The sequence below is a fragment of the Hyperoodon ampullatus genome, assembly GCF_949752795.1.
Source record: "Hyperoodon ampullatus genome assembly, chromosome: 7".
NCBI lineage: Eukaryota > Metazoa > Chordata > Mammalia > Artiodactyla > Ziphiidae > Hyperoodon > Hyperoodon ampullatus.
The window spans coordinates 71,887,336-71,903,983 of NC_136920.1; the positions used below are offsets into that span (position 1 = coordinate 71,887,336).

Sequence of the window (16,648 nt, forward strand, 5' to 3'; positions counted from 1 at the left end):
TAAGCTCCCAAGCTCTGCCTGGAAAAGGAGAATATACAAATGTACTTACTCTTCTTGAAGAATAAATTCGCTATTTTCTGGAGAAAACTGCCCACTCACAGGATGCCTGAAGGCTGTGGTCTGCTGGTTATGGCTAAAGAGAAAGAGAGATAATGAATGAGAAGTCCTGTGAATGGAAAGGCTCACAGACACAACAATAGGTCATTAATGTCTGAGGATCCCTGGTCAACACAGACTCCTCCCAGGGTAAGACCACTCCAGAACCCAGCTGCACTGAAAAACCAAAAACTTCCAGCTCAGGCGCCAAAGCCCCACCTAAGATGTGGGGATTTCAATTCTAGGCAAGTCTTGCCTCCAAGACAGCACTGTATCTTAGAGGGACAGTCCATGAGGGCTAACTCCAACAAACTGACTCACTCAGCGAAAGTTACTTTAAGATGGCACGAGCTGAAAACAAGAATGAAGGAAAGCAGATGGCACTTTCAACAGCTTCCAAAACCCATGAACCAGGGAAAGAATCCTAAGAATTAACATCCACCCAGAAAAATCTATCTTCTTAAAATTCTTCTCCCTACTACAAAATGTCTTCACTTCAGTGATGGGATATAAATGTATGGGCATGTCTCTGCAATGTGACCTGTACAATTTCAACACTGTGGAGTTTCTATCACCCTTTTGAAGTGAGAAGGGATCAGCTTCCACGCCGAGTTGACAGACACAACCGAAGTGTGTAGGTGTTTTGTGTATTCATAAAGGCTGCCTGGTTCTTTGAAAGGAAGGAGGAGTTGGCTCTAGAGGCTGCTGCTCTGATCCACGAATAAACTAACCTAACCTCCTTTTTCTATTCTTTAAAGAATATGATTTATGTTAAAATGTTTTTCTCAACCGCGAAATCATAGTTATTTTAGAAATTTTAGAAAATATAGAAAGAAAAAAGGTCACCCATGATCTCACCACCTAGAGATATACCTGGGTATCTTCTCCTTCCTAGCTTTCTTTTTTTATCATTTTATTAAAAAAATATGATTTTACTATATTTAGAAATCTGTATCCTGCTTTTTTCACATCCAATTAACAGACAATTTCCTATGTCATTAAGATGTCTTCATTTGAAATAGGTGAATAATAAATAGTCTTATCATATAGATGTAAAATTTTTTTCATATAACTGTTCAAAGAATGTTTACTGGCCATCTGTGTGCCAGGTACTGCCTGAGGTGCTAGAGATACAGAGCGAACAAAAAAGTCCTTACCCCGCAGTGCTTACATTCTAGAAAGATTTACATTCTTCTAATGCTGGACATTTTAGGTGCTTCCCCTACCCCACCCCCACTATTATAGTCAATGTATCTTTGCATATATGGGCTTTTTCTTCAATTCAAATTATTTCCTTGGGTTAAAGTCCCAGAAGTAAAATTACTAAATCAAAGGGCATGGTCATTTTTTAAGGCTCCTTATACAGACGTGGTTAAAATGCTTTTTCTTGTCAGAGTCAACATATCATCTCAGTTCGATAGGGTTAAGATATCAGCCCCGTCCCCAAACTGAGCCCTGACTCACCCCAGAGATTAGTAGGTTTAAATGAGCATAGCATAAAGGTTAAAAAATAAAAAACGTCTAAGCCTACAAAGTTTGTCTTACTCTGCCCTGGGGCTGTCAGAGCGTCCTGCATTCTGGTGTCTGGGTAAAGCTGGCACTGAGGTCTGAGCAGCGTGAATCCTAATAAGCCCTATGTGAAATAGGCAGAGCTATCAGGCCAGTCTGCTCCCTGGCCCTGCAACTGCACACCACCCCTAGCACCCTCTCAACCCTCCCAACCACGGCCAGCCTCTGAATTCCCAGCTCCTGGTTCCAGGCAAAGCCCTTGGAATCCTATGACCTCATCTGGCAGGCAGCAGACTGTTCTTCCCAAAAAAATAGAGTTGAGGAATGAGCACCTGGATAAGGATGAGAAGCAGGCCCCCATAACACCTATTTCAGAAATCCTTGCATTGTGTTCATGGGTTAGGCTTTATTTGCACCCAGTTTCTTTTAGCCATCTCCATTCACCAGGGAATTGGAAAACACTCTACCTAAGCCTGCCTCATTTCTACCTAGAGGAAAAAAAAAAAATGCTCTGCTCATAATGGGAATAACAATAATTCCTAATCACGATTACCTCTACAAAGCCTTTTCTTACACATCTTAACTATCAACACCGTCGACCCCTGTTTTATGAATAAGGAAATGGCTCAGAGAGGTTGAGACTTGCTCAAGATAACTTTGTCAATAAGTGATACGACTGGGACATGAATCCAGGTCTTCAATTTCTAAATTCGATGCTCTTTGCATGATAACCTGCTGTCTCTTTCCCTTAGGAGTCTGTGGGGCTGGCAGCTTCCTGGTCAAGATCAGAAGTCCCTAAAGTCAAGGCATCTGAAAAACAGCAGCATCTACTGCTACTCCCTCTCCCTCCCCTTATGCCCAGGGCCAAATTTCTGAATGACACCACCTGTGTGGCACTCAGTAGCCCCCAAACAGCCTTTGGTCCTATCCCAAGGTCAGCCTGGTGAATCTCTGGTAGATGTGAGCAAAGAGCAAATCTTCTATGTGCTTGGAGCAGCATCCGGCATCCAGCAATGCCTTCATATACACTGTACAACCTGAATAGCAACTCCTGGGCTCCCCACACCCAACCTGTACCAGCTTAAACAAGCCCAGGGTCTTGGGTAAATGAATCCTGAGCTGGAAGATGCAGGCACTGCGATGATTTTCACATTCTAACATTAGAAGAAAGATAGTTTTTTAAAGTGGACAAAAATATAGCTGTCATTTGATCAGACCTAGAGGCAGCTCCTCAACCTTCCTTCCCTAATATGGATGCTGCCCTTGTTGCTAAAAACAGTTATCAACCACAGCACCATCACCACCATTTCCTGCATTTACATGAAGTTTTAAGTGTGGTCACATTCATTATTGTATTTGACCCTCCCGAGTACCCACTGAGGTAGGCAGCACAGATATTTTTATTCCTATATTATGCAAAAAGAAATGAAGATGTGGGTTACGGGATGTTATTGGAAGACTAAGTTAAAAAAAAAAAGGACTCAATACATTGAGAAAAGAGATGAATCAAAGCAATGCCTCCTGGGGGACTTCCCTGGTGGTCCAGTGGCTAAGACTTTGAGCTCCCAGTGCAGGGGGCCCAGGTTCGATCTATGGTCAGGGAACTAGATCCCACATGCCACAACTAAGAGTTCGGATGCTACAACTAAAGATCCCACGTGCCGCAACGAAGATCTCATGTGCAGCAATGAAGACCCGATGCAGCCAAATTAATACTAATTAAATAAAATTTTTAAAAAGTAGTAATGCCTCCTGAATACTGAGGTCTTAAAATTCGATGGTTTCTGGATCAAACTCGCCCAGCTTGCTAATGGCAGAGCTTCTGGTTCAGCACTTTTTAGCAAAGGAAGAAGAGTTAGGTCCTTGGACTATTTCATTCAATCTGTCTAAACACCCAGGAGGGCAGGCTGTGTTTCGTTACATCGAGCCACAGGTGAGGAAAGGCCCAGAAAGGGGAAATGACGTGCCCACAACAGTCAACTCCTGTGTTCCTGCACCCACCACCTTTCTGATCTCTTTCTACCACTCCAGGCTCACCTTCACCAAATAGAGGTTGCCTATTGAACGCTGGATTCCCCCACCCATTGGGAGATTGCAAAGTCCTCGGACTTTTCCTGCTGTCCTCAACCCCTCAGCCCAAAAGCCCCCAGCCTGCCCCATTTCCTGACTTTTGATTTTCTAAAACCCATGAAGAATCTCATGTCCTATCACCCTATCTTAAGATGAAGTTAGCAGGCAAAGACAAATCCCCTGAAATACCTGTTCTTAAACCTGAATTGCCACCTTGCTCCCTGGCAGTGATGTAGGTGACCCGGCCGGGAGCCAGGTGGCTGGTTTCAACTGAGCACAGAAACTCTCTCTCCTCCATACAAGGGCTTCTGTTGCATTTCAGACTACGGAGAAAGTAACTCGGCAGATGAGGTAGAGCAGAACCTAGCCTTTATTTTCGGATCCCACTCTTCCTGCCAGGAGCAGCCCTCCAGGCTGAAGGACAGCCAGTCTCGCCTGTGAGAGGACCAGGGAGCACGGGTGGAAGATGGCAGGGAAGGACAAGCCCCATAAAGGGGGGCCATGGGTAACCATCCATGTAAACAAGCACGTCTTCACAAGCCCTGGGCTGGAAGGACTTGGGTTAGGCCCTAAAGAAGTAGGACAGCCCACACAGGAGACTTGGTAAGAGAACAGAGTGAGGACCAGGGAGAACCGGAGACTGATTTGAGCTCACTAGAAGGAAGAGCCCCACCTACAGCCACAGACAGGGCTAGTCAAAATGTAAATGAGTCCTACAGTTTCTTGCAACATTTTTGCAAGATTAATTCTTCCATTCATACAGATTCTGACTATAATGTGAACAGTGACTCTGGTTGGTTAAACATAAAGGGTCCAATTTACTTAGCACAGCCATTTTTTTTGGCATGGCAAGAAGTTCTGGAGTTATGTGAATGGTGCTCAAGAGTGGAGGTCGGAGCAGCCTGATAAATCTGCTTTTCTGACAGTGGTGGTATTGGTATGCTGAGAGTGTGACAGATCTGCTCTATCAGCACGAGCTCTTATCTGGCCCCTGCTATAAAGAGGAGAAGAAACAACTTAAAATGTAAGGAAAGTATCCGGCCTTGAAGCCCACGGAGGGACTCTATGAAGGCTCTTCTCATTGGTATGCTTGGCGGCAGCTGCCACTCTGGACCTTCTGGCTCCTCAATACGGCTCTCAGAATGCTGTAAAAGAGTCACCCTACAGACCTCAAGCCACAGTCAGCACTGCCTCCAGACTTGTTAAGGCACTTACTATCTCTGTTCTAAATCCCAGTGTCTCCAGAAAGCCAAGGTTCCAGGTAACCTACTAATACTCCTAGTTAGGTCCCCAAATTAATAATCCAAACTCCAAAAACACAAGAAATTGCCTCCCCCCTTCAGCTCCCATGTGGGCTGCAGAGTAAAGAGATAGCGGCCAACAGTCGAAATGGCATCTCTACATTCCCCCAACACTTCTTAAGAAACTTTTGTTTTATTTTACTTAACACTTTTGTAAAATTGCTCATTTAGTACAAAGTGTCACCGCTATTCGTGTGGCATTTCCTAAGGGGGCTGAGGACGTTACTGAAGTGGTCTTTGGAGCTTGCACTATTTGTAAATGTCAAGCAGCTCGTTGCACACTGGCATTACTCTGACAGGTCTTTCTTCCAGAAGCATGGGAATGAGGCCTTGGCGAGACAACATATGGTTCCCATCCTCTCTCCAAGTGAGTGCCATCAACACAGTATTAACCAGCCTCCTTCAATATCCACCCTGGGCAACAAGTCAGCCCAGAGTCCTGGGGTCAGAAGATCTGGGTTCAAACCAGAACAAGCCACCTCAGGTCTCTGAGCCTCATTTCTTCCATTGGCAAATAGGAAATAATAATAATATCCTTCCAAAAGGTTGTTGTGAGGATATATGAAAGGGCATCACACAACGCCTAGCATACAGAAGGTACTCAATTCATGTTTGTTGAACCTGGCTGTGTCTTTTGTTTTGTTTTGTTTTGTTTTTTGGTTGTGTTTGGTCTTCGTTGCTGCATATGGGCTTTCTCCAGTTGCAGTGAGCGGGGGCTACTCTTCGTTGCGGTGCCTGGGCTCTAGGCGCACAGCCTTCAGTAGTTGTGGCTCGAGGGCTCTAGAGCGCAGGCTCAGTCGTTGTGGTGCACAGGCTTAGCTGCTCTGTGGCATGTGGGATCTTCCCGGACCAGGGATCGAACCCGTGTCCCTTGCATTTGCAGGTGGATTCTTAACCACTACGCCACCAGGGAAGTCCCCTGGCTATGTCTCGACAATGGCAATGACCAAAAGCCATCTAAATTTTAACAGGGCAAAACTAGAATGAATCTCCTCCCCTCACTCCCACCAAATCCAATTCTCCTCCTCCAGGTTTCCCTATGTCCGTTATCAGCATCGCTATCCAACAACCTAGGAGTCATCTTCCACTCCTTTACCTTAACCGCTACACATCATATGTTCGCAAGTCCTGTCGCCTCCATCTAAAAAACATACTCTGGGGGCTTCCCTGGTGGCGCAGTGGTTGAGAGTCCGCCTGCCGATACAGGGGACGCAGGTTCGTGCCCCAGTCCGGGAGGATCCCACATGCCGCGGAGCGGCTAAGCCCGTGAGCCATGGCCACTGAGCCTGCGTGTCCAGAGCCTGTGCTCCACAATGGGAGAGGCCACAACGGTGAGAGGCCCGCGTACCGCAAAAATAAATACATAAATAAATTTTAAAAATATAAAAAATAAATACGTACTCTGAACTCATACGCTTCTTTTCATGTCTACAGCCAGCACACTAGTCATCACAACAGCCACCTAACTGCTCTTTCTGCTTCCACCCTGGCCTCTGTACCACCCATCCTCCTCATCAAAAGCCTGATGGATCTTTTAAAATGTCAGTTAGATCACACACACTCCTCCTTTCAACCCTACAACAGCTCCACATCACACATAGAGTAAAATTCAAGCTCCTTACCTTGGCTTACAAGATCTTAGATGATCCGACCCCTGCCTAGCTCCATCCTCTTCTTGCACCACTCTCCTCCTTCCCCATCCTGCTCTGGCCACATCGGTCTCCTTTCTGCTCCCTGAATACCAAGCTCTCTCTTACTTAACAACCTTTGTACTGGATGCTCTTCCCCATACTCTCTAACTGGTTCCTTGTCATTCAGACCTCAGCAGAATTATCATCTCAGAGCCCTTCCCAACTACCCACCGAAGTAGGCTCCCAGTCACTTCATATCACATCACCCTATTTTAATTGCTACTGTTATTTTTCTTACTTAAGTCTGTGTTTGATGATCATCAGAACCCCGGACTAACAGTGTATTCCAGGAGAGCAAGGACCTTGCCTGTCTTTTTACTGCTATTATCAGCTTGTAACAGAGTCTGGCTCTGTGGTATGTGCTGAATGAATGAATGAGAAATAATGATTAAGAAGACTCCTACTTTAAAGCGAGGCCATGCCTCCAAATAGGCTAGCTAACCCTACCGAAGTCTGGACTTGGGTCACAAAGAGACAAAAACAAGGGTCATAAGCCATCAAAAGGCAGTGGCTTCTGCTCTTACTACCTGAGGAAGGAAGCATCAGACACCAACATGGTAAGAATGCTTAATCCCTGTGACAAAGCGAGAGAGTGTCATGGACATATATACACTACCAAACGTAAAACAGATAGCTAGTGGGAAGCAGCCGCATAGCACAGGGAGATCAGCTCAGTGCTTTGTGACCACCTAGAGGGGTGGGATAGGGAGGGTGGGAGGGAGGGAGACGCAAGAGGGAAGAGATATGGGAACATATGTATATGTATAACTGATTCACTTTGTTATAAAGCAGAAACTAACACACCATTGTAAAGCAATTATACTCCAATAAAGATGTAAAAAAAAAAAAAAAAAAGAATGCTTAATCCTTGGCTCTCTCCCAACTGTGTTACAATATAATTTGGAGAAATTAACCTTCCCCTGCAACTCCCCTCCCCCTCACTGCTGCAAAGGAGAGGTAGTACACTCGGCAGAGAGAATCAAAGAATGGAATGCAAACACCCTAGAGGCAATTACTGAGTGATTAAAAACACACAGGAGGGGCTTCCCTGGTGGCCCAGTGGTTGAGAGTCCGCCTGCCTAAATAGTGGACACGGGTTCGTGCCCCGGTCCCGGAAGATCCCACATGCCGCGGAGCCTGCGCGTCCGGAGCCTGTGCTCCGCAACAGGAGAGGCCACAACAGTGAGAGGCCCGCGTACCGCAAAAAAAAAAAACAGAAAAAAAAACCCAACACACAGGAGGATAATACAAACATCACCTGTATCACCTTTTTGTGAACTTGGCAAACATCACCTGTATCTCCTTTTTGTGAACTTGGAGAGTATTTGGTGTGAAACCTACGATTTGGTGACTGGCTATATGCTCTCACATTGCTCTCTACTGTTGCATGTGTGTTTGCTCTCCTCCCCCTCTCTCCCTACCTCCAGTAAGATCCTAAGTTCCCACAGGGCTGGGGGCAGTCATTCACCGATTTCTCATGTATCTCCTGCAGCACAGAACAGCAATACCATGGAGCAGGCACTTGAAGTCCTTTCTCAACGGCCTGAGCACAAACACACGCCACCTTCAGGGATAGGCTGTGCAGAACCACTCTCATTTTCTGATTTCAGCAGCCCAAGTATCACACATGCCCCAGAGAGAGTTGGGGAGGCAGGGGCCCCCAGGCCCTGATAAAGGATCCTACACCCAGGCTAGAAGACTCCACCAGGCCTGGGGAGCACGGTGCAGACCAAGGAAGGGCCTTCCCCACTTCCACACTGTCCACAGTTGACTCACTCACACACCCAACTAGGCAAAGACACTGAAATCCAGCCAAACCTCAGACCCGCCACCCAGAGGGGCAGTCAGTACCTGTTCTCCTTGCCCAAAGGTGCCAAAAGGGGCTGAGCCTGGCAGAGACAGAGCTGGGCTCAAGGGAGTCACAGAATTAACTGAGTGAACTGGAAGCTCTCACGTCTTGCAAGAGGGAGGTCTCTCCTTTCCAAACACTGAATTTAACAGACTGAAATCTTCCATCATGATCTGAAAAGATCTATGTTTCATTAGGCTCTCCACTCAGTGGCCAACTCATTTCATAAATTACCTCTTCTGACCCAGTAACCCACACTGCAAGCCTCTCTTCTCCCCAAGCCCCAACATGGGGCTCCAACACTTAGGACTGATGGTTAATAGGAAGTTTTAATTGTGGCTCCACAGGACTTCAATAACCATGAAAAGACTAAAGCCAAACTCCCGACTGAATGAGGAAAGCAAACCCAGAGAGCCTCCCCTCCCCTAACTTTTTTTTTTAAAGGAAGTTGGCAGAGAAGCAATGTAACAGGAGCTGAGGTACCAGCTCTGTTACTACCAACTAGTTTCACACCCCTGAGCAAATACACAACCTCTCTGGGTCTTAGTTTCCTCATCTGTCCAATGAGGGGGTTAGACTCTGCATCAAGGCCACACGCAGGCTTCAAAGCATGAAGCCCAGGCTATTCAGTCATACAGGCTGCATGCAGTTCAAAGCCCAGCTCTGCCGCACGCTGGCGGTACCCGACCTTGAAAGAGTTAATGACCTTTCTGAGTGTTGGTTTCCTTATCTGTAAAAAGAGGAGACAATTCCAACCCTGCAAGATTGTTATAAAGAGTACTGATAATGTGCCTGGCCTATGGCAGACACTCAACCTTCAGTGTCTGTTATATTTTTCTTTTGCTAGCTCTAAAACTCCACTCTAATAGAGTTGTTTTGTCTTTTTCTATGTTGCAAACTCCCATATTATTAGCCTGGCTCAAGAACACATTTTCTTCCCTTTGAGTTAAGGCAAAACACCCAGCCTCTTGTTTAAACTTAGAACTCGCCTGCCAGGCAAAGTAGTTTCAGATCAATAAACACCTTCCTTCAGCCACACTTCTGTCCCTCACTGGGTCGAGCCCCATGGTTCAGAAAGTGCAGCCCAAGAAAAAACAGCCTTCCCAGCAGGCTGTGCTGAGCCAGGGACACACACTCTTCAGAAGTTTTAAAACTTCATGGAAACATTTTCGACCTCCGAGAACACCCAGTTTTATGCTTCTCTTTAATGCTCTTCAATAAGTCAGGTTCCTCAAGTGTAAAATGAGAAGGCTAGACCAGGTGACGTTCTAGGGATCTTCCAGCTGTAACATCTTGAGACACTGAGGTTCACCTCAGACTACTGCTGGAGCCACAGACTGAAATGTAACAACACTGCACATAATTGAAAACACAAAGGAAGGAGGCAGAACAGCTGTCCTCCCCAGTCTCACTTGCCAACAGAATATCCTTTGTAATGACACCGGGGAGGTGTAGTTAATGATACTTTTGTCCTGTTTATTCCCAATTAAATTGGGTTCTTCTTTTTTTTAAACTGCAGACGCTCCCAGCCAACCCATCAAAAACTCCCTTTCTTTGTCATTACTTGACTTTCATGAGTCGGAATACATCACGGCAAACTGAATCCCAGTATAGTAACCAGTATAGGACTAACCTGCTCTCCAGCTCTGTTCTCGCTGGGAAAGGCGGCAGACACACTCACTCTCTCCTCGAGCTCCATGCTGTGTCTTCCCAGCACGGGGCCTTACGAAAAACCCAGTTCAGGTCAGACTGGGAGGGAGGGCCCGGCCACCTGCAGAGGTGAAGCAGAGGCTCCCAGCCCGCCTGTTGTCTTTCAATTTCGGTTCTGGAGCAGCTGCCTCCCAAGGTGTTACAAATCCAGCAGACACTTGCTCCTACTCATTCATTCTCCTTTCTCCTCGCCCACCCCCACGCAAAACCTGGCAGCTACGCAGGAACGCAGTTCCAGCTGTGAGTCACTGTGGCGCTGTGGCCAAGTGGAGCACTGGCTGGAGGTAAACACGGAGGCAGGCACTTTGTGTCTCCAGGCCCCAATTCTTCTGTTCTTTGAGACCACGGGGTTGGCTGCCCCTCTGGTAGCAGAATATAAGAAACACCTCCACTTGTGAACCCCGGAGTCAGAATGAATTGCTCACTCAGTTCTGCTCTGTCACACTGTGGCTGAAATCAACCCCAAAGCAGAGAGCCTTTGGTGGAGAAATGAAGGCTCCTCTATCACTATCTCTCATGGTCATGGCCAGGAAGAGGCTGAGCAGTTACAAGCCATCATACTCACTCCCAAATCTATGATTCTTTCATCACTGCTTGGGATGGCTACCAAGAAGGGCAGGGGGTTAGAAAGGCAAAACTAAGGTATCAAACTGCCTTTATCTCCACGGCCTCAGAGCAACACTGTGGCTCTTCACTGAATCCATGTAGGTCTACAAGTCACGATGCAGGTGACAAGGATTTCTTTTTTCACAGCTATGTTCCAATGCCTACATATGCCTGGCGCATAGTAGGTGCTCAATAGATATTTGCTGAATGAAAAAAACCCAAAAAAACATAAAACAATGGGGTTTTGTTCTGAGTCTACTTGGAATGACAGCGTTACTAAAACCTGTATCCATTAACATCATTTTTTCCCTTTTAGAAATTTCCATATCCTTCACAATTCCCACCCCTGCCTGTAGGGAGTATTCTATAAATCTTTAAATGCAGAGATGATTTATTGTGAAACTAAGGAATTTCAAGTATTAGGGCCCCTCACTTTCACAAGCCCCTTCCAAGGCCCTAGAAAGGGGCCTAGCAACGTGTGTACATGCTTTCTACAATTGCTTATATTTTTAAAGAAGACCTCCCAAATTTTATAAACATCAAGCCCCACAAAACAGATCTGCCACTGTAGAATGAAAGAATGAAGGACTCAACAAGCCATCCTGACATATCATCCTAACAAAGGCATTTGAATTGACAAAACTTGTTTCAACCACAGAGAAGTTAGGCTCTCAACTACAGATACACCCTAGTTGATCACAAGTCAACTGTTTGTAAAAGCTGGAGTAGGTTTAAGAGCACAAACTCCATTCATCCAACATTTATTCAGCACTACTATGTGTTCTGCACTGAGTGTTTTGGGCTAAAACAGTGATTAGAACATAATTATTCCCACTGAACTGGAGCTTACAATCCAAAAGAACAGACTGATATAGTCATAAATAGATGCAGTATTTTATAATATTAAACATAAATAATATAAATATACATAACTGCAGATCAGAGTGAGTACCACAGTGTAAAAGTACAGCAAGGCCCACCAACTTGCTATGTGTCAATCTGCTGGGTACAACGACCCTAGAAGGTAAATCGTTTTATCCCCATTTTGCAAACATGAATATTGAAGCCCAAAGGGGTCAAGTGCCACCTCAAGGTCACATAACCAGTAGGTGACAAAGTCAGACTTCAAGCCCATATCTGCCTGACTCCAAAGTATGGGCTTGTTCTTAGCGGCTACACTTCAGTCAATGGCCAGTTGCTCCACAGAACCTCCAAAATGTCTGGGGAGACATGCTGGCAGCAGAGGTACAGGAACCACATCGAGCACCAGGAGAGGCTGGCCAACTACCAAAGCCCACACTCCTGAGAGTGGAGAAACGGGAAGTGCCATGAGCTTATTCACCAGGTATACAGCTATAACCTTCGTTCACCAGGCAACTCCCTGGCAGGGATCAGTGACAGCTACCTGGGAGCCCAAAGAGGCCACATGAGAGGCTCCCACCCCGTAGTCCTGCCTCCAGACTCCCTCGTCCTCACTGCCAGATTGATCGATCGATCATGCTGGAGCACCACTCTTGTTCCATTATCGCCTGGCACACACCCTCCGTGGCTCCTCACTGCTAAAGCCTCCTTCTCTCTCACCACTTCCCTAGACCCTCAGTTCCTACCAAATTTAAGTGTTTATCAGTCCCCACATCACCCCGTCTTTCCCACCCCTGGGCTTTGTCTCCCGCAGTCTTCTTCCCTAACGAATTCTACCCAATCTTCAAGGCCTCTTCTCTTCCCAGTAGTCCTTCCTGATCACTCCAGACCACTCTGTCTTCTTCCTTCCTTGTACTCTCAGCACTGAAGGCTTACACCCTTTTTTTGCGGTACGGGGGCCTCTCGCTGTTGTGGCCCTCCCGCTGCGGAGCACAGGCTCCGGATGCGCAGGCCCAGCGGCCATGGCTCACAGGCCCAGCCGCTCCACAGCATGTGGGATCTTCCCGGACCGGGGCACGAACTCGTGTCCCCTGCATCGGCAGGCGGATGCTCAACCACTGCGCCACCAGGGAAGCCCTAGGCTTACACTCTTTATACGGCAATTATGCTTCCCAACAACTCTTTTCATTTTACCCCACAAAAATTAAGTACAATTGTCCCTTGGCATCTGTGGGGGATTGGTTCTAGGACCCTCCCCAATTCCAAAACCCACAGATGATTGGGTCCCTTATATAAAATGGCTAGTACAGTGAGCCCTCCTTATCTGTGGGTTCTGCATTTGCGGATACAGAGGGTCAACTGTATTCCGTGTTACAGACAGGTATAAACTAAAAAGCAGAAGTTCCCTTTCTTGCCTTGAATTCAGTGTCGATCTCAGAGGCAACACCTTTACCAGTTTCTTGTGTATTCTTTGTTTTTGTTTTTCGCCTTTATGAAATGTTTATACATTTAAAATTTATATACACATCTTTTTAGAAAAAAATTTACATAAACAGAATAAAACTGTACACATTATTCTTTAACTTGCTTTTTACTCTACGTATCTTCGATTCCTCCATATCCACATGCAAGGATGAACATCAGCGGCCCCCTCCACACACAGCTCCGCTAGGACCGCCCCCCACCAAACCAGACCAACCCACAGAGAGATGACCCAGGAGCCCATCCCATATGCCAATCTGCCCCAACATGTAGAAGAGGTTTCAAATTGATTACCTGCAAACCAATTTGCCCCCAGAATTCATTGTATTTGAACCACACATTTTTAAAAACTTGAGCCCAAGTTCAACAACAGGAAATTTTCATACAAAAACCCAGCTCATCTTGGAAAACCAAACACTGTGGCAACAGCGGGCCCCCATGAGAGGTGGGATGGCCCTTCTAGTTCACTGCAGTCCCCACTACTCCCTACTGCTTCCTGATGTTGAGGGTGTACGCCTCGTGCTATTTGTCATCACACCTTTATTTCTAATTTCCCTACAGGACAGAAATTTCTTCATACCCATATCTCAACCAGAATTAGGGAAACAAAAGATAAACAGAGAGGACAGAGTATTCCTAAAACAAATTGGAAAGCATACACACAGTCTGGTGTTTTGTTATCTGCTAAGCCTCTACAGACATTTGAGTTTGCAACACCTATCTTGTACCAACACCATTGATTCTAGAGAAGCTCCTCCTTTTACGAAGGAGATCTGTTTCAAAGAATAGAGATTTCTTACATAAGAGTAAGAATGGAAAGAAGACAGCAAAAATAGGCCAAAAAATTTCCCTCTCACAAAAACACTTAGAAGAATCTTCCCAACAATAATGGCAAGTGGACTCGCCTTTAGCCTTCCCTGACTGGTCTCCTGAAAAGGTGAACACCATGACAGCCAGCAGACTGTTTCTTGCACAGAGTGAAAAATCCAGAGAGGCACTGCCAACAGTCTGACCCTAAAAAATGCACAAGAAGAGTGGTGTCAGTGGCTGCAGCTCCTTACAGAGACACACAAGGGCCACTGAAGGCAAGCAGGGCCTCCTGCAACAGAAAAGCATCTGGCCAGGTTCTGTCTGGAGCAAGATCACAGACCTACCCCAAGCTGAAAAAGGCAGTCTCCTGTGGTGTTTAGAGCACAGGCACTGGAGTCCAGCCCTCACAGCCGCCTATTTCACAGATAAGGAAACTGCTCCAGAAAGCAACTTCGAAACACTGCCACCATCTTTTAAAAATAATTGCTTCTGGGTTGGGGGGAGGAAAGAAATAGGTGAGGGAGATTAAGAAGTACAAATTTCCACTTGCAAAATGAATGAGTCATGGGTATGAAATGTACAATGTGGGGAATACAGTCAATAACTAAGTAATTCCTTTATATGGTGACATATCGTAATTACACTTATCATGTTGATCATTTTGAAATGTAAAGAAAAAAATCACTATGTTGTGTAACAGGAACTAACGTAGCATTGTAGGTCAATTATACTTCAAAAACAAACAAAAGCAAAACTACAAACAAACCTACAGAGAAAGAGATCAGGTTTGTGGTTACCAGAGGCGGGGGTGGGAGTGGTAACAGTAGGGTGAGTGAGTTGGGGGAGGGGGAATTGGATGAAGGTAGTCAAAAGTTACTATGGGGCTTCCCTGGTGGCGCAGTGGTTGAGAACCTGCCTGCCAATGCAGGGGACACAGGTTCGAGCCCTGGTCTGGGAAGGTCCCACATGCCGCGGAGCAACTAAGCCCGTGCGCCACAGCTACTGAGCCTGCGCTCTAGAGCCCGCGAGCCACAACTACTGAGCCTGTGCGCTGCAACTACTGAAGCCTGCGCGCCTAGAGCCCATGCTCCTCAACAAGAGAAGCCACCGCAATGAGAAGCCCGCGCACCGCAACGAAGGGTAGCCCCCGCTCGTTGCCAACTAGAGAGAGCCCACATGCAGCAATGAAGACCCAATGCAGCCAAAAATAAATAAATAAATTTATTTTAAAAAGTTACTATGAACTTCAGTTATAATATAAATAAGTACTAAAGATGTAACGTACAACATGATAAATATAACTAGCACCGCTATATGTTATATATGAAACTTGTTAAGAGAGTAAATCCTAAGAGTTCTCATTACAAAAAAATTTTTTCTATTTCTCTAATTTGTATCTAGAAGAGATGACGAATGTTCACTAAACTTATTGTGATAATCATTTCATGATGTATGTAAGTCAAATCACTATGCTGCACACCTTAAAATTATAGAATGTTATATGTCAATTATATCTCAATACAACTGGAATATAAATAAATAAAAATAATTGCTTCTGCTAGGAATACACTCGGGAGGAATCTTAACAGGCCCACAATTACTAGATGATCAGACCTGAATGATACTGCATTACTTGCTCCCAATAATGATACATAAGTATATTCGTTCACTCATGCAACAAATATTTAAGAGCCAACTAGATGCCAATCCTGTAGAGTCTCATACTACATGAGTAATCGAGAAGAGGGAGGGGGTGTGTCACAGCTCAGACTCTATATCCTGTCAAAGGTGAACAGAAGGACAGGGTTTTTCGGATTTTCAGATTCATGAATGATTGTCTTCTTAGTCAAGAGCTGTAAATTCTCAATCCGTTTAGTAAGGCAACTTGAGCCCTTTTATCACCAAGGGTAACCCTTGCTTTCCAGAAATCACTGTATTAAGAATTTTAGAGCTGAAAATGACCCAGAGGTCACTCACCTCATCCAATCTCTTTGTTTTACACATGAGGAAACTGAGGTCAGGGAAGGTTAGAGAATTGCTCAAGGTCCTAGCTATTACTAACCATAAATTAACACTAGGTTCCTGAAAACAAGGATTATGGAAAGAAAAAAAAAACAAAAAACAAAAATCATCATCACCACCCTGTTTTAAAATTTATTTCCTGCCTTAAAAAAAAAAATCCATCTTCCAGTGACTAATTTCTGCTAACAAACTTGAAAAATATATTTTAGAGAGCTGGGAATCCTCGTGTCCAGTCAAAAGAAGTTGCACAGAAATCCAGTGCCGTTGGTCTGGATTTAAGTGGCACATAAAACACATGCAGGGAGAGATGGTCATGTGAAGCCAGAGGCCAAGAGTGAAGCAATACATCTACAAGCCAAGAAATGCCAAGAATTGCCAGCAACCACCAGAAGCAAAGAGAGAGGCATGGAATGGATTCTCCCTCAGATCCTCCAAAAGGAACCAAGGCTGCAGATGCTGTGATTTCAGACTTCTGGCCTCCAGAACTGTAAGAGGATAACTTTCTGTTGTTTTAAGCCACCAGGTTTATAGTAACTTGTTACGGTAGCTCTAGGAAATAATACAGAACTTGTATTAGTTTAGTGATTTACCACAAACCCAATTAGTATGGAAAAGCTGTCACAAAGCCACTAAGACCTTGG

General features: G+C 45.4%; 1 protein-coding gene across 1 annotated transcript in view; it reads right to left on the minus strand.

Annotated features, from left to right (window-relative positions):
• The window catches only part of PLEKHA7 (pleckstrin homology domain containing A7), a gene marked incomplete at both ends in the record, with an annotated part of 134,366 nt that overhangs the window by 82,991 nt on the left and 34,727 nt on the right, over positions 1-16,648 (minus strand). Inside the window, one exon of the mRNA XM_079707701.1 lies at positions 50-133. Within this exon, the coding sequence (XP_079563827.1) occupies positions 50-133 (84 nt within the window). The remainder of the gene's footprint in view (positions 1-49; positions 134-16,648) is intronic.